The sequence below is a fragment of the Wolffia australiana genome, chromosome 10, assembly GCF_029677425.1.
Source record: "Wolffia australiana isolate 7733 chromosome 10, ASM2967742v1".
Taxonomy (NCBI): Eukaryota; Viridiplantae; Streptophyta; class Magnoliopsida; order Alismatales; family Araceae; genus Wolffia; species Wolffia australiana.
In genome coordinates, this window is record NC_135844.1 from 8,967,473 (window position 1) to 8,986,449 (window position 18,977).

At 39.0% G+C, this 18,977-nt stretch overlaps 2 protein-coding genes across 18 annotated transcripts; one reads left to right on the top strand and one right to left on the bottom strand.

The window, feature by feature from the left end:
* Positions 1–1,713: 1,713 nt before the first annotated feature.
* LSD1 (LSD1 zinc finger family protein) lies at positions 1,714–7,834 on the top strand. Of its 2 annotated transcripts, XM_078582415.1 has the most exons (8): positions 1,714–1,968; positions 2,266–2,379; positions 4,182–4,295; positions 6,213–6,328; positions 6,453–6,527; positions 7,303–7,362; positions 7,475–7,533; positions 7,686–7,834. In XM_078582415.1, the coding sequence occupies exons 2-7, from the start codon at positions 2,268–2,270 to the stop codon at positions 7,514–7,516; spliced, it is 519 nt and encodes a 172-aa protein (XP_078438541.1). In that variant the 5' UTR covers positions 1,714–1,968; positions 2,266–2,267; the 3' UTR covers positions 7,517–7,533; positions 7,686–7,834. The 2 variants fall into 2 exon arrangements, with proteins under 2 accessions (XP_078438541.1, XP_078438540.1); XM_078582414.1 differs by lacking the exon at positions 7,686–7,834 and having other exon boundaries at positions 7,475–7,664.
* On the bottom strand, positions 5,378–11,532 carry LOC144708955 (Putative membrane lipoprotein). 16 transcript variants are annotated; one of them, XR_013582909.1, is made up of 6 exons: positions 10,483–11,532; positions 8,662–8,865; positions 8,097–8,231; positions 7,931–8,030; positions 7,652–7,781; positions 7,017–7,339 (listed from the first exon to the last, which is right to left on the bottom strand). XR_013582909.1 is itself a non-coding variant. In XM_078582416.1 (3 exons), the coding sequence occupies exons 1-3, from the start codon at positions 10,721–10,723 to the stop codon at positions 7,996–7,998; spliced, it is 480 nt and encodes a 159-aa protein (XP_078438542.1). In that variant the 5' UTR covers positions 10,724–11,531; the 3' UTR covers positions 7,836–7,995. The 16 variants fall into 16 exon arrangements, 2 of the variants coding, with proteins under 2 accessions (XP_078438542.1, XP_078438544.1); XR_013582908.1 differs by having other exon boundaries at positions 7,652–7,817; XR_013582910.1 differs by lacking the exons at positions 7,017–7,339; positions 7,652–7,781 and adding an exon at positions 5,378–5,747.
* Positions 11,533–18,977: the final 7,445 nt, after the last annotated feature.

Here is an 18,977-nt window from a genome sequence, read left to right on the forward strand (position 1 = left end):
CTATAAAATAATGAATTTCAACGCGAAGTCATAGAGCTAATATTTTTTCATAAATTGTTTTTAAAATTCTAAAACATTGTAACATATGCCGTTTTCATACTTATCTCTTAATAATATCAATGTGGATCCTTGTAATCCATAAATAATACAATGTATTGGATTATAATAATCAAAATATAAATTATTTATTCAGCTAGTATCACAAATCTGATGACTACAATTAGTATCAATAAGCACTCTATGGCTAAATAATCAATTATATATAAAGTTGCCTCACTTGTCATCCTATCTTATACCAAAAATCAAGTTGCTCAACTTTGTTACATGAGACCAATAGAATAAACTATCCAGACTTATTTTGATCACATTCTCTCAGCATGTAAAAACAAGAGTAATAGTTTTCAGCTAGTTATTAGACCTCTAATGATGGCACGACAAGAATCACAAGGTGTTATCACAAACAATAATAGAAATCCACTAGGCATTCAGTACTTTTTAAACAAACGAGCTGATCATTCTTCCATTTCTGAATTTCAATTATCATGTTTAAGTTTTTTACTCATAAGGATATTTATATATATTTTTGTATCAATTAGAAGCCTCAACAACACATTTAACCCCTAATGTCTGGTTTATCAAGTACCCCGAACTCGGTGGTGGAAGACCCACGATAGTGTGCTGCATGGACAGTGGATGTACTGGGAGAGTAAGGCAGACAAAGCACGCAAGAGTATAGTTCAGGATTCGTCCGGGACGTGGACGATGGACGAGACGGGATGAAGATTATCCCGTCCGACGTCGGGAATCTGTGCAGGGACGCAGACATGCCAGTCTTTTCGTCCGAGACCTTTGGACGGGATGGTTTTTTTGTCTGAGTAGACAAAAATCGTCCCATCCGGAGGTCTGTTGATGAATTTCCATCCCGATTTTTGTCCAACCTCACGGACGGGACGCTTTTTTTGTCCTGGGATGAAAAAACTGTCTCGTTTGTGTCCCTGCACTCTCTAGTTCTGGATCGTCTGGGACATGGACGATGGACGGGATGAAGATCGTCCCGTCTGGCATCTGGAATCAGTGCAGGGACGCAGACGGGACGGTTTTTGTCCAAGACCTCCAGACAGGACGATTTTTTCGTCCGAGTGGACAAGAACCGTCTTGTCCGGAGGTCTCGGGATGAATTTTCGTCCCCATTTTTGTCCAACCTTGCGGATGGGATGATTTTTTCATCCTGGGATGAAAGAACTGTCCCGTCCACCTCCCTGCACTCTATAGTTCCGGATTGTCTGGGACGTGGATGCTGGACCGGACGGGACGAAGATCGTTCCGTTTGACGTCCGGAATAAGTGCAGGGATGTGGACGTGACGGTGTTTTCATCCGAGACCTCTGGATGGGACGTTTTTTTCATCCGAGTGGATAAACCGCGCGGACAGGATGATTTTCATCCGGGGACGAGAAAACTGTCAGTCCGCGTCCCTGCACTATATGCAAGAGGGAGCACGGAGGGGATTACTAAACAGGAATGTCTAGGCGTGAGTTGGCACATATCAGAGAAAATTCAACATTTATCTAAGTTTTCCCTCAAATCATGAAAGTCTTGTAGCTTCATTTGTGCATTCATGGGTAGTATTGAATAAATTTTAGAGAGAGGGGAAGAGAGAGAAATTCAGACTCAATCTTCCTTCTGGTTTGACCCAATATGAGGCCCAAAAGAAGACTTTCTTCATTGGGAAGGCAGCAGAAATTGGCTTTCTTGAGAGGGAAAGCTGAGGCGTTCGTGGGGAGCAGAAATCGTCTTCTCCTTGAAGATTTGGGAATACCCACTTCCCCTCTCCCTGCGTTTTGCTCTCTGATCTCGTCCGGCAAGCTGTGACTTTCGTTGGGGGGGTCTGGAATCAGCCCAGTCTGCTCTGATTTTTCGGAAATCGGCTTCAGGAAAGCCTTTGGATTGAGGAAAGCTCCTTCCCCAGGTGCGAAGAAATCTGGGTTTGGTGTCAGAACTTTTTTTGTTTTTTTCTTCCTATTTGATTATCTTCCCAATTCAACTTTTCAACCCATTTTGCGCACCGTCTTCCAGCTTTTATCTTCGCGATTCTTTGTAACGTTAGAAGGGCTTTTGGGGAGTCGAGTTTATATTAAGTTTTCATGGAAATTATGGGTCTTTTTTGTCGTAATCTTCGTTCAAATGATAAATTATGAGCAGACGGAGTCATAATCTGTTGATTTGTTGCGTGTTTTTTCTGTGAATTTTTTTTTTTTACTTTCAGGAATGCAGAGCCAACTTGTGTGCGCGGGATGTAGAAATCTCCTTCTGTATCCGAGAGGATCTACGAACGTCTGCTGTGCAGTATGCAGCACAATCACCCCTGTTCCTCCTCCAGGTCTCCTTTATCTTTGCCTTCTTGTTTTTTTGGAAATTAATTGTAGTTTGGAAACTGAATTATTGAGCATATGTTGCCTTCACACATAGTGTTTGGCATTCCTGGAGGACCAGGACAAAGTCATGGTCATCCTAGTCACAGACAGAGTGACGATGATTAGATATCTCATCATCATCATCGACATCATCATCACCACCATCACCATCATCATCATCATCATCATTATCACCACCATCACCATCATCATTATCATCATCATCATCATCATCATCATCATCATTATCACCACCATCACCATCATCATCATCATCATCATCATCATTATCATTATCACCACCATCACCATCATCATTATCATCATCATCATCATCCTCGTCATCACCATCATCACTATCATTATCATCATCGTCCTCGTCCTCGTCGTCGTCATCATCACCATCACCATCATTGTCATCATCCTCATCATCATAGTCATCATCCACATCATCAACACCATCATCGTCATCACCACCATCATCATGATCATCATCATTGCCATTGTCGTCATCATCACCATCATTATCATCAAACAAAAATCACCATCATTATCATCGTCGTCGTCGTCGCCATCATCATCATCATCCTGTTTCAGACAAATAATGAGGACAATGACAATTTGTCTTGATCTTCTTGTCATCTTGAACAAGGACAACAAGAAACTTTCAGCTGCAGACAAAGGTGGGGATTCCTCCCTCCATCATCATCGTCATCATCATCCTAGTCATTGGTCAGTGATGATGACCATGATGACTTCAGCACCGGCATCATCATCCTGGCTCAGACAAATGAGGAGGATTGTGATTCGTCATCGTCACCTTGTCATGTTGAACAAAGATGGCGAGAAGCTCTTGGCGACCTCCAGAGGGTGTTCTTCCCTCAATCGACATGGTTATTTGACATGGTCATCATCATCATCATCATCATCCTCATCATCATCATCATCACTACCATTATCATCATCGTCGTCATCCTCGTCGTCGGTAGGCAGTTTTTCTTCTAACATTGGACCTTAAGTGTCTTTACTAGTGCTATAAAACCTTTTTGTATAACTGCACTGTTTTAAGATAATTTTTCCATAAGTCGCTCTTAGAATAACATACAAAAAAGTTGCATGGAGCACTATTTAAAGTGTAACAAAACAAAATTTGGTCAGCAGGCTTAGAGAGCTGTAAAGAGCGTCCTCTTCTTATTCTTCACAGCGTATAATTAGAATAATTGGTGTTTTGATTTCCTCCTGTTTTAGTTTAATAGTTTTAGATATACTTTGTTGTAGCACCCATCCTTCAGGAGCCATTTTTTTCTACTTAAGCCCGACCTTGGTTTTAACTGACTGTTGCTTTTTTCTTCTTTGGCTCAAATTAGGCTTAAATGTTCTTGAAATATTTTTGTGATGTTTGTTATGTTTACTTTCATGGACGTCTAAGAATTAAATATGGGCCAAATTTTCCCATTCTTTATATGGGAGGAAAATCAGACGTAGTTGAAGTCATCAGAATCTACTTTTTGTAATAAAAAATTCATCTCCAAGTGATGATAATGCTTGAAATCAAGCGGCATTTGACATTATAAAACATTGAATGGATGGACAAAGAAAATGAAAGCCGTGATCGCGTTCTTTTCCTTTACTTTTGTTTTAACTTATGAACGTAGCTTCCTCAGAAGTCTACTTATGGACCCCAGGAATTTTTTAACTTGTGTATTTCATCAAATTTTCTGTTTTTAAGAATCAAAGGTAAAACTCAGAAATATTATTTCTTTTTTAGGAATGGAGATGGCTCAGTTGGTCTGTGGAGGCTGCAGAACACTTCTTGTATATGTTCGTGGTGCCGCTAATGTCAGATGTTCGTGCTGCAATACGATCAATCTTGCGCGATCAGGTCATCGCAATTTTGTTATTTAATATGTTTTTTTTATTGCCTTGTCCCATTGCCACCCTCGCAGTTTCATCTTTTAGTTAGGTAAAAAAAATATTATTTTTTTCTCTCTAGTTTCCTAACTCCTATTGTCACGATATCTGCTTTCCATGTAACATAATAAGCAATCAAGACCTCAAGACTTTACACAGCTGATTCAGAATCATTTTACTCCAGCCTGTACCACCAACTTGTTATGAATGAGAATGCCTTCATCAATCAATAAATCAGTGAGAAGAGTGTTGGATGACCGATCTATTTGCTCATTCTCATCCAAATAATTCATAATTGGTCAATATTTTGAACAAATTTTTGATTGACCTACACCTTTTTTACTTTCAAGTGGTGGATTTCTTACTAAGATAATCCACAGGGACTATTAGGTCTTGTTCTCTGTCCACACAGAACAAATCAAATACATAAGAAATCTGCACTGAATCTGAAATTACTGGATCACTGTTTACGTATATATGAACCAAGTTCGTTGTATCCTGAACGAGATACAGAACGGACTGGCAGAATGGACGTCGCCAAAGAGAGATTGGCAGCGGGATAGACTTCTCTGAGGGAGAGGTGATGAATGCCTAGTTGAAGATCTATCAAGAACGAAGAAAAGAAGAAGGAAAAAGAACTAGATAGGAAGCTAGAATTACCTAAGCCCCAAGAATTTCTTAGTATGGCAACCGTTGCCCTCAAGATTGCCTAATACAGTTAACTCAATGCCCAGAAAAACCTCATATGATTGGCATGCCTCGTCGGCAGAGGAATGTTTGTTCAAAAAAACACCCCAAATGATCATTCCACTGATTCGTCTTTCGGTACAATCTTTGTATTTGTAACCATCTGGCGAAGCGTGGCGGTTACAAACTTTCCCACCCAATCATTTAGTGGGCTTTTTTAAATTCAAAAAAAAAAGGGCTTTTTTGGGCCTTCTTTGATGAATCCTTAGCAGGACTGTCAAGAGGGAGAAAGGGGAATCAAATACAACTTCATTACTTCATCTTCTTTTTTTTTGAAAGAAATGAAGTTCAATAACATATCCAAAGGGAAAAAAATGCCAATGGTAGCCTGAAATGATAGAAATACCGTTCACTGGGTTTGGGTTTACTAACAGATTACTGGACACATTCAACAGTATTGGTTTTGGCCCATGCTGACTCTGATAATACAGGATCAGTTGTTTCTTTCGGAGAGATTTTTTCGACTGCCAAAGTGAGAAAGTCACTTGTCACTCGTTCATCAGCAGATAGAAAATTTAGAGCCTTGTACTTGGAATGTGCAAATTTCTTTAGAGCCTTGTGCTTGGGTCCCCTTGAAATGCTTCCTGTTGTCATGAGGTCTGGTTATTATTTCCTCTTTGGCCAATATTGCTTCTGATCCTTTCCTTTATCCTTCAGTTTCGATCGGCCAAAAAACCTGTTTTGGGCAGCAAAAAATATTTCAGAGAAAAACAATGTTGACAAAACCTATCTAGGAAATTCTTGGTCTTTTGATCAGTTGATAAAAATCCGTTGATTATTTATCCAAAGCTGGACCCAACTTGATGTCACTAGACGCGTCATACTTGACATCCGTAACCCGTTGAGTATCAATAATTTCATCTTTTGAATAGTCTTTGATAAAAGTCCTGCAGTACTTCCCATATATGTAAAGTATGTCTACTTTTGTTCGTCAATATCCTAATTATCTGGTTTTCCCCAGTACTTGACAACCATTTTTATTTAACACATAGGAAGGATCGCCGATTTTGTTTGATCTCCCCTATCTTTCTTTAAAAAAAACATCTGATTGCTATTCCGTTTTCAAAATACATTCCTTCTATGCATCAATATTTCAAAGTAATCCTTTTTTCGGCGCTTGATATTTCCATTTTTGGTACAGAGACTCCTAATCAAATGGCCCATGTAAACTGCGGCCGGTGCCATACTACTCTGATGTATCCCTTTGGTGCACCATCCGTAAGGTGTGCCATTTGCCACTTTATCACAGATGTCAGGGTAAGTGAATCATTTTTCTATTTCTTCTTTTCTTGGTTTTTTCAAGTATGGCACTTAGATTTTGCTCAATCATGCCCTGAACACTTTTCACTATTCTATTTCCTGTTGTTTTCATCCTGAACAGCATAGCAGCATGCAAATGCCTATTCCAATGCAGAGGGCAAATGGGTCCGGACCAAACCCTTCATCCACTTCAGCAGTAAGCCCCTTGCTTCATTTCTGATTTTTTTTCTCTTTTTTTCCCTTTTTTTCTCAACCCATGATCTCATTTGGGCTTGGAGCAACTGGGAACTGATCCAAAATATAGTTTTGATCAGAGGAAAATATAGGTTTTTTACTGTGGCCTCCCACTCCTGGGAGGTCACAGCTAACCCGGTATTAAGGTCTATTAGGTTAAACTCATTCCTTAAAAGACAAAACGTCTTGGTGTCTAAATAGGCACCCAATGAAGATTTTCATTCAAGAGAAAGATATGTTGGATTACTCTTACTGGTAAACTACCGTAAACTCCTAAAACACCAAAATGCCCCGAGTGTATTAACAGTCACCCGATAAACATTCATATAAGATAAAGATGCAACAGATCGATCCTAGTTTAGCTCATTCCCGCAGTTCATATAACGGCTACTACTTATAGGCTCTCATGAACTCCTGAAAGACCAAAAAGACCCAGCCAATCAGGCTGCTCTGGCGTAAGAGTTGTTATGTTGATTCATGGAAGAAAAAGATACATTTCTTGTTTTTTCAAAAAAAAAGATACATTTCTTCAAAAAAAAAATTGGAAGAGAAAGATGCAAGAGAGTACTCCTCGTACAACTGACTAGCTCCCATAAATTACTAAAAGAACAAAACACCCATGGAATCTTTGCAGTCACCCCAAGAACATGCTTACTGTTTATTGGATAAAAACACATTTTCCTTTGCCATAATTTGTAAGGTAGATTGCTGATAAGTTAATTGTGGTTTTATTGCAGACACATGGCCAAACAGTGGTCGTGGAGAACCCCATGTCTGTTGATGAAAGTGGAAAACTGGTGAGTTGATCAATACTCTGATAATTTTCTTCAAAAAGTAAATCTTGTACACAGAAATAACGCCAGTCATAGATTTTGGTTTTGAAACTAATCCTCTAATTTTTGAGTGCAGGTGAGCAACGTCGTGGTTGGCGTCACAAGAGAGAAGAAGTAAAACTTTTTATTGCATAGGTGTGTCATTGCGCTCTTGTTTCTGTAAATTAATGAAGATACAGAACCATTCTTAGACTACCCCAGCTCTCAAATTTATCCCCGAAATTCATGGCTTTTAATGGTTTGGGAGCAGTACCAATTTCCTCTGAGCTGACGTTTGTTTTGTCCAGCTTTTTGCCATGTTTCAGATGGGTGAAACATTCTCGCGTCTTCTTGGATCCGAGATTGTTGAATTGTTAAGACGAGCAAGTAGCTTCTCATTTAAACTTCATGGAATTATTGTTTAATCCGTCAGAAATTCACTGTAAGTTACGAGATAGTTCTCATGGGAAAGATATCATCAAAATGGCATAAAAAATTGCTTGCCGAGTGATTTCATGCAAAATCAAATGAATAAATCTAGGCTTCAACTCACCGCCACCTCAAGCTTAAGCCATTGAAAGATGACTCTTTTAAAGGGTGTTTCTTCCGCAGTCCTTATCATTTTTCTGACCCTCTTGAGCTTTTTCTCGGCCCTGAAAATAAAAGAAGGATCTTAGAGGGCAATTTTGCAAGAGACGGGTTGATAAAACTTGATTTACTTGGAGATGGGTTCAACAGGAAACCGCTTGGTCCTCTTTAACTAGGGCCAAGCACGTCCCAACAACGTTGATATCAGTTGACAGTTTGCAGACGATGTCATCAATAGTCATCAACATCATGGTCACCCGTCCATCCTTCAAGAAAATTTTCGTCATTATCATCAAATAGGCCAAGTAAACGACGACATTGACATTGGCGGGGTTGATGATTCTTTAGCTAGATTTTTACTAAATTGAGGACTGACGTTGATGGACAACGTCAACCGTCTGTTTTACCCAGTCAACCTCACCATCAACCATAACCTCGTCACTGAAATCCATCAACAAGTTGATGTCGAAGAGTGCCCAACCCTACCTCTTGCCAAGTTAGAAATCTCATGAAACAAACCCAAGCAAAACCTATGCAAGGAAGGTCACAATTATCTCGCCTAAATTGCTGACCAAAAGAGTAATCCACATCAATTTTAAGGATTTGAAATATAATTAAGGGAGATCTAGCATCATAAATTGCTCTTCTGCAACCAGACTACCTTTTTTGTTAAACTCGATGTAGACTTTTAATTACCTCCCCAAAGAGTGATGTGCGTGTTTATAAATGAGTCCAAGCGCTCCAAGACTGGCTGAGAGCGGCTCGACAAGGATTTCATCGGCTCAGTCAAAGTAGTGCTGCCATCTCTAGTGAAGGGATAAGATAATTGGGGAACCGTTTGGTTCCATCTCTCTGCCATGATGCTACTTGCAGCTATGAATCTTGCAGCGCCGATTGTGACTGAAATAGCGAGGAATACATCAGAACAAAATTCGAGCAATGCGTGCATGAAACCACAAATATATCCCAGAAATCTTCAGGTTGCTTTGAGCCGATGAAGATAAACCCTGGTCGGACAGATGATATAAAAACTAGACCGGATTAAAAACAATCAGTGACGATCTGTGTTATTTTGTTTTAAGTTTTGGGCTCGGCCTTTCTTTATCCTAGAGATTGCCATTGCACGGGGGGAATTGTTGAACATCGGTCTTCAACATAAGGCAAAGACTGCGTTAGATTTTTTTTATAACAAAATACCACTACCTGACATGAATAGGTAGATCAGATGATGACACGTTTACATAAAATACCCTCATAAAATCTAAATGGGCATTCTAACCCTGCACTGTGAAAGATAAAAATTCCCACGAGAAATATAAATACCAGGCAGGAAACCTTGCACTAAAGATTTTTTATCCTGTGGAAGGCTACATGTTTTGCTCCAAACAGCATGGCTCACCAAAATAAAAACTTCGTTCTGGGTGTAAACTTCCACTGAAAGGTGAACTAGAAATCAAAGAGGCGTTTCTACTGCTATCCAGAGACCATTGGATTTGAAACCTTCCAAAAGCATTTTTGATCCAAACCAGGGAACATGATCGCCTTATGTATAACTCTCAAAATCGAGTGTCAATTGCTTCCTGTTGATACTATTTGAAATTTGATAGAAATCTTGGGTAGGTCTCCCTCAGTGATTATCTTGGAAGGTTAGAGAAGAGAGAGAGATAGAGATAGAGACAGAAATAACAATGGTTGCAGGCCAAAATCAGCACCTGAACCCCCTCTGCAAGAATCCCCCAGCCAATTCAACTTGTATGCCCTCTATAACGGAGAGGAAAACTAATCAAAAGACAAACTATTAAAATATCTCTGTCGGGTGTTGGGGATCCTAACAAAATTTCATCATGGTGTAGATTTCCATTGCAAGTAACAGAAGACATCCATCAAAGAACTTTTAATTGTGATCACGAAATCTTGCATTTTTCAAACTTTTTTTTCTTTCTAAAAGAAATCCAACAGATTTTCCAAAGTGTAAAGCTCGAAATTGAGTGTTAATTGCATCAATGTGCTAGTAGTTGAAATTCTATTGCGATGTATACCGCCATTACAAGGTAAAAAACATATAAATCTAGACAATAGTTTCAAAAACTGTGCAGGAAATCTAGCATTAGGGAATTTTCATAAACCGGTGGGCAACATTTTTTGTTCTGAAAAAGAGAAAAAAGCCTTGCCAAATGTACAAAGCCCGAACAGACTGCGACAAAGAGTTTATATTCAAAATTCTCTCATAATATACATTGCCATTGAAGTTTTAACCAGAATCCAGAGCATGAAAATCTAGCATCAGAGATTTTTCATTTGCAGGAAGGATACATTCTTGATTCCAAACGCAAGGAACAAGCTCGAACCAACTCTCCGATTTCGATTTTCTGAATTCTCATTCTCTTTTTTTGAAGTTCGACGCAATCTCTCACTCGCCATGAGGATCAAGGTTGCAAGTAGAGCAGAAACCCTCGCGATTCATTCAAATTCAACGCAAGAAACAAGATAGAAACGAGGAAGATTAGCGGCAATTACCATTGTATGGAACTTCGATGAAGGAGTTCGCGGGAAGACCGATGCCAATCCCAGCAATGGTGAGGCCGACGCTGAAGCCAACGCCGCAGCCAGCGCCTACGTAGCCGATAACGTCCGGGCCGAAGCCAGGGCCCCAGCCGACCCCACAGCCGACGCCAATTCCCATGCCCCAAAACGCCCCCACGGTGGGATGCACCGGATTCCACCTCTCGTACCTCCGGAACAGTCCTTTGATGATCATGGCGAACTTCTCCTCAATCCGAAACCCTAATTGGCGCCAGATCCAGCCGAAGAACAGAGGAAGAGATCAAGCAGAAGCACACACTCCGATTGATAAGATTAGAGTCCAATCTGACACCCTAATTGGCACCAAATTCAGCCGAAAAACAGAGGAAGAGATCAAGCAGAAGCACCCAATCCGATCGATAAGATTAGAGTCCAATCTGACTCCCTAATTGGCACCAATTTCAGCGAAGAACAGATGAAGAGATCAAGCAGAAGCACACACTCCGATCTATAAGATTAGAGACCAATATGACACCCAAATTGGCACCAAATTCAGCCGAAAAACAGATGAAGAGATCGAGCAGAGGCATCCAATCCGACCGATCAGATTAGAATCCAATCTGACACCTTAAGTGGCACCAATTTCAGCAGAAGAAAAGAGGAAGACATCAAGGAGATGCACCCAATCCGATCGATCAGATTAGAATCCAATCTGACACCCTAATTGGCACCAAATTCAGCCGAAGAGCAGACGAAAAGATCGAGCAGAAGCACACACTCCGATCGATCAGATTAGAGTCCAATCTGTCACCCTAATTGGCACCAAATTCAACCGAAGAACAGACGAAGAGATCGAGCAGAGGCGTCCAATCCGACCGATCAGATTAGAATCCAATCTGACACCCTAAATGGCACCAAATTCAACCGAAGAACAGATGAAGAGATCAAGCGGAAGCGCCAATTCCGAACGCTCAGACCAGAATGCAATCGATCCGCGGCCTCCTCCGTGCTACATCCTTCCCAAGAGGAGATTGTGGATAGAAAATAAACTAATCTTCTATATAACTCCCTAATCTTCTATATAACTCCCTAATCAGAAAAAGTATATCATTTTATGCCCTCTTTACTATATTTCTTGTTGCTCTTTCACCCTAAGAATGTGGAGAATATGAAAAAAAAACTAACCATTATTTTTTCATTTTATGCCCTCTTTACTATATTTCTTGTTGCTCTTTCACCCTAAGAATGTGGAGAATATGAAAAAAAAACTAACCATTCATTTAACCCCCCTTGTTCTAATTAAAGGGAGACTGTGATTACAAGAAAAGGCAATCTTCTATATAACTCCCTAATCCTCTCCAAGAGAACTTATAATCAGATAAATCTGTCATTTTATGCCCTCTTTACTATATTTCTTGTTGCTCTTTCACCCTAAGAATGTAGAGAATATGAAAAAAAACTAACCATTCATATAACCCCCTTGTTCCAATTAAAGGGAGACTGTGATTACAAGAAAAGGCAATCTTCTATATAACTCCCTAATCCTCTCCGAGAGAACTTATAATCAGATAAATCTGTCATTTTATGCCCTCTTTACTATATTTCTTGTTGCTCTTTCACCCTAAGAATGTGGAGAATATGAAAAAAAAACTAACCATTCATTTAACCCCCCTTGTTCTAATTAAAGGGAGACTGTGATTACAAGAAAATGCAATCTTCTATATAACTCCCTAATCCTCTCCAAGAGAACTTATAATCAGATAAATCTGTCATTTTATGCCCTCTTTACTAGATTTCTTGTTGCTCTTTCACCCTAAGAAAGTAGAGGTTATAAAAAAAAAAAAAACTAACCCTTCATATGACTCCCTTATCCTCCCCAGTATGAGGTTGTGGTTAGAAAAAAAAAACCTTTCTTTAACTCTCTCATTCTCCCCATCTTATTATTAGAAAACCTATTTTTCTTCCATTTTTACTACCTTTCCTCTAACCCTCTCGTCCAAACCAAGGGTAGGTTTTGGCTGGATAAACTAGCCTTTAAAATAACTGTTTTCTCCTCCCCAAGTTGAGGTTCTGGTTAGAAAATATCCACAAGGGGAGGTTGAGGTTGGGGATGGGAAAAAAAATTTAGTTCGTTCACAAGCATGCGAATGAATGAACACGAACGCTAAAAATCGGACACAAACCTGTTAGTGAACGGGTCATGAACAGACGAACTGTTCGCGAACAGGTTCTGTTCCTGAGGCTCGTCCTTTCCCCCTCTTTTCCCTTCTCCCCCCAGTTCCCGCCCATTACCCTTCTTAGTTATTCCCCCTCGTTACCACCGGCGTTCTCCCTCTCGGCATTCTCCCTTCTCGGGCATTTTCCTTCTCGGCTTTCTACCTCTCTGTCATTCTCCCTCTCCAACATTCTCCCTCTCTTGTGTTTTCCCTATCCAGCGTTCTCCATTATTAGTCTTCGGTGTCTTCTTTTCCCTCGTTCCCCCTTCTCCTTCTTGTCCCTCTCCATCGTTCGGCGTCTTCTTCTTCTTCTTCTCCCTCTTCATTCCTCCCTTCTCCCTCTCATGTCAGTAGGCTTAAAGTCAGCTTTAGACTAGACTTAGGAGTAGGAGTTTGAGTATCCTTAGGAGTAGAAGCAGGAGTAAAAGTAGTAGGAGCAGGAGCATTAGCAGGAGCATAAGCATCAACAGGAGCACAAGCACGGAAAAGGCTAAGGAGTAGGAGTAGGCTTAGGAGTCCTCTCCTCTCCTGCTCCCTTCTCCCTCTCCCATCAGTTTCCCTCCAGCTCCCTTCTACCTCTTAGTTCCCCCCTTCTCCCTCTCCCATTAGTTCCCCTCTTGCCCCCTTCTCCCTCGTTGATCATGTTCCCCCCTCATTGATCCAGTCCCTGGCAAGGTTCCCATCTTACTCTCGTTCTCTCATTCCTACTTAAGGCAAGCCCTTTTCGTCAGCTCTTCGTCCTCATTCCCATCCTTCGCCAAGGCATCCCCTCTGACTCAGTACAAAAAGGTACTTTATAATCGACATTATTTTGATTATAATGCACCGTATGAATTATGTATGTTTATGTTTCGTTGCTTTGGGTTTGTCATTGCTCTCATATAAAGCATATTCCAAATGATATTCTTATTTATTGATTGGTAGCCCGTAATGAATATTCAGATGAAGCAATATTTATGTGTTTGATCTTTCAGTTGCATAATGAAAATTGCTTATAGCTATGTTTCTATCTATCAATGTATATATCTATGACATGTGGTATTTGATAATGAGAAGTGATACAACACATAAACACTTGAATTCTTCTTACATGCAACGTCTTGGAAAGGCTTCCTAAGGCGTATGAAGATATAGAGTCATTTTCTTGGGTCAGAATTGGTACTGATCCATGTCTATGTGTGATTTCTCTAATAGATCTAATAATAGGGTTATCTAGTTATCCTCTATGAGCATTAACAAAGGTGAAACCGGCAGCAGTTCAAACCTGATGGATGAAAATGTTGAAAGGGCACAAGGTCGTAACCATAGACGACAGACCTGCACAAATACGACTTCTCCGGTAACCTCACATAGAAAGCATTGTGGGTGAGAATCAAAGACCATGCAATATTTTGAAGAGTTTGACAATCCTCCAATCATTACAACTATTGAGAGAAACAAAGACGGGATGACAACTATGTTTTGCAGCACTTGCAAAAGATCCATAAGGAGCTGCACGATCAGCTGAAAGGTAAACAAGTCTCAGGGACAAACGAGGAGCCTAGTTTTGGTGGTCAATGATCTATTGTTGGAATTTTGGGTTCGCCAATAGAGCAGAATACCTTCTTACTGGGTGTCACATTTGAGAGAACAAAGGAGATGTTCACTAGATTTATATGTCTCACTGACTAAGCATGGACCATCGTTGAGGACAAAATTTTCAGAGAAGTATTACTTTATTGTGCACAACATAAGATTAGAATACCATGCTCGAAGACCATTCGTGAATACTCAAAGGTCTCCTTCGGGCGAGAGAAGCAAAAGTTGGTACACTCACTATCAAATGTTAGAAGTGTTTGCCTACCAGTAGATGCATGGACAAGTGAAAATATGATTCCCCTATTGGGAATCACTGTGCACTCAGTCACAGAGAACTGGAGACTTGAAGAACGTCTCTTGGCAATAAAGAAAATTGGACCACATAGCGGGAGTTACCTCACACAATTACTTATAGGGATGTTGGTCTACTTTGGCCTTGGGAGGAAAGTAATCGCTATTACAACGGACAACGCAAGTAACAATAGATCGATGATCTTTGACAAATGCAGTAAGAAAAGTGAACCCCAACTTCGATTGAACTCGCCACATGCCTTGTATTGTTCATGTCATAAATCTTATGGTGCAGGATCGATTGAAGGCACTAGGAATTCCGCCGCCACTTACCCCCGACGAGGCAGTAGAGCTAATGGATGGGGAGTCCGAAGAAGCATGAAGACGATGGGTTGGGTGATCTACCTCGTTGGGAAACTTGGTTACAACAGTGCGCCAAATTGTTACAGCTATTCGTTCATCATATGATAGATGGAGGAGCTATGTCCAATGGTGTGCGCAACTAAAGATGTATAATAGCAGAAAATTGGTGTTGGATGCAAAGACTAGATGGAACTCCACACATGAAATATTGCAGGTAGCATATCACAAGACAAAAGTGTTGTACAAGATGGATCTTTTGAGCTACAGGGCACGACGGATAAATTTTGTGATTGATGAACATGAGAGGCAAATGGTGGCACATTTTGCTCGAATTTTAAAGGCTTTTCGTGAAGCGTAATATATTGTTTGCAACTCTAAACGTGTGACAGTGAACAACAGTTTTATCATTGCTTTATATTCTTGATAAACACCTTCATGAACATATTGATGCCATAGACCAAAAATGAATTTTGCTAAACAGTGTTGTCCTCACAGTGGAACAACGGGCCGCCATCCCAATTACATGTAGAGCCATGAGAGAAAAATTGTCAAGTACAAGGCTCGTGTTAGGGGAAATATTGCACTCTCAGTTGCATCAGTTGAAGATACACATATTAAATTAGACTCCATCACACTAGAGGATCGTGACAGCTTGGTGGCATATGTTGGAGGACCATTGACGACATCAATGAGGAAGTCCCAAATTTGAGGGATGACCACTACATACGAGGCGACGGAGGGAGTCAACACCAATTTATGGGTGATGATGAGGATGTCGTAATCGATGAGAGCCACGCACCATCCATCAAGTCGAGGCTTGCACAGGTGTTCCCACAACAAAATTGTGTCACCCCATTAGTGGAAGATGAGTTACAGAGTTACCTACAAATGTACCATGTGTCGATTGATTCTCTCTTTTGGTGGAAAGGCAAAAGATGCAAGATATTCCCCAAGCTTTTTGTTTTGGCGTGAGATTTTCTTCCTGTTTGTGCATCCAGTGCACATAAAAATGTTCAAGGCTTTTGGGTGAGAACATGTCCATACTAGATCTAATATCCTTGAACATGTTTGTATTGGATTTCTCTAACACATCCAATATCTAAAAAATATTTCAAAGCTAGGGATTATTTCCATGAAATAGATTGCTGAAACCAAAGTTCTACTACATTATTAATATTCGTGTAATTATTTATAATATTCAGTTAGACCAGAAAATTTAAAGTGACAGTTTTACTTGAAGCCACTTTTAGTATTCAACATTTAAGTAAAAGTTTAAATACTTAGTGATTCCGATTTAATATTCATCACTTTTAAGTATTCAACATCCATCAGTTGCCATTTTTTCCAAAGAAAATATAGGTTTCCAAAATACCTCTTGGTTGTATTTGTTTGTGAATGAACACGAACAAACCAAACACAAACACGAGCACAAATTTTTCCCTATTTGTTCATCGACGAACAGTGTTTGTTCGACGCCAAACAGGGAATTTCCCATCCCTAGTTTTGGTTAGAGAAAAAAAAACTTGAATATAAATCCTTATCATCCACTGGTTGTGTTTGTTGTAAAAAAAAACTTATCTTCCTTCCCTCACCCTCATTAAGAGGAGATTGTAGTTTGAAAAGTAATACTATATGTCCTCTTTAATACCTTTTTTCTGTAACAATTTCATCCTGCCCAAGAGGAAACTGTGGCTGGAAAAAATATTTTTGTAAAAAAATTTTACAATCATGTTTAAAATTATCTCCAACATGGTTCATGATTAAAGAATAATTATCATACATCAGTTTAACAAGATTTGCATTTATTTTGAGCTTCTTTTGAGATAATTTTTCCCTTAAAAGTTAACATTAGATACCTATTGTTAGCTTCACTTATTGAATCATATTTCATTCTAGGTTCTGAAACATCAGTTATATCCCATTCTTTGTAAAACAAAATTTTCAAAGTTTTACCATTGATCCGCCAAGCATAACTCCAGAAAAAAGAAATTTTCCAAGTCCATAAATTTTCTACTAAGGCCCTTGAGTCCGCGTGAACTCTTTCAACTATTAGGATATATCAATTATAGGAACTCTCAAATGAAATAAATATATTCAAGTAACATCAATTCTTCAATATTTAAATATAAATAAATATTGAAGTAAATAATGCTACATGTCTTCATACAGGATATAAATAAGAATAAACTCTAAATAAGCAGCATTATACTTAAGGAGGATACCCTTTTTACACATCAGGAGTAGTGAACAGTAGGATAGTGAACAGCTCCAACAAGAGGTATGTCAGACTGATCTGACACATGTCACAGGTCCATTAGAAAAAAAAATTTGGGGGCCTAATTGGATAACATAATATTAGGGCCAACTCTTTTGGAACAATAGACATATAATGGGACATCTTAAGGAGCTTTTTTTGCTAAATAATGTTACTGGAAACGAAGACTTTTTTGGTTTTATTCAGAACATTGATTATACTTCACATAAATAAATATTGGAAAAGATAAACTTCAGAATATTTAGTGATTTTCTAACTCCAGTATTTAGTGATTATAATCAAGCCATCTGGATCATATATGGAAAATAGAGCTTAAATTGCAACATTTATACATATATGTAGTCACAGATATAAATTTTAAAAGGTATCCTTGCTATGAAATTGAAACGTTTTAGGAAAATGTTTAAATGTAATTTTATGATAATTCTATTTGTTGAATATTTTGATTCTAAGACATTATCATTGTATTGTATTCATGTACTCTCATTTCGTTTTGGGTATCAAGAATTAGATCCTATAATGCCATTTGAAATGATTTTGTGTGGTGGGTGAAATCCTTGCACGGGATTTAGTATGAAATAGACTTAAAATTTTAATATATTAATCATTACTAGAATTTTGGAATCTCAACTATTGTGAATGATTTTGAATGCGACATCTCAATTAGCCATAAGATAGAGAGAATGTGATCAAAATAACGTGAAATGGAACCTATGGATATGACTATGTCCTCGTCAAACTCCATGATGTTCATTTAGCACCGTAAGAAATTGAACATTGGTTCAAATTTTGATTAAATGGTGATATCCCCTTGATATTTACTATTTATCACACATGGTTCTTAGAAAATCTTTAAATGCATGAGTTTGTCAAAGGTTCCTACAATCTATGATGTATTGAAAACTTATGTTGATGCGCCCTATACACTCAATAAATGTATGGTTGCCTAGAATAAAGGTATCCCCTTGTCCTTTCAAGTGCATATGCATGGGTACGTAAGACAAGGCCCAATGTCTCTTGTTAGAGTGCAAAAAATCATCTCACATGTCGTCTCACCATGGCTCTATAATCAACTTTAGCACTAGAGATAGAAACAACATTTTCCTTTTGTGAGCTCCAGGTGACCATATTTCCACCAACATAAGTACAATAGTAAGTGGTAGACTTACAATCTCCTTTAATCCCAGCATGCCCATGGTCAGAATAAGCTTTTATACAAAGATGACCATGCCACCTATGAATGAGTTCCTTGCTAGGAGCTCACCTGATATATGAAAGTACATGGTAGGGGCCCCTCCTAGTGGACATAACAAGGTTCCTACTAAGATTCATTGAGAACTTTGACCATATAAATAATGTCTGGCTAAGTAATTCTCAAGTATATCAGATTGCCTAATATTGTGTGATATATTTTATCATCCTCCAACATCAGTGTCATGTCATCCACAAAGTTAGATTGAACCTCACCCAACAAATATTCAGGTATGCATCTAAGAAGATACATCTCTTGAAGAAGATAGACTAAAATCTATGAGCTTGATTGACTTTTTAAAATGATCATTTTGTAACAGAACATAAAAATCAAATCAGATGTATATGTTAAAATAGAGGATGATCAAATCACCTTGTGTAAATTAGATTCTACTGTCACTTGGTTCCTTGGAACATTACCTTCAATTCATTTATGGGTTCAACCTCTAGATTTATCCATAATGTCACTTTTACAATGGATATCATCTTTAATATCTTCAAGTCTTCTTGAAGAT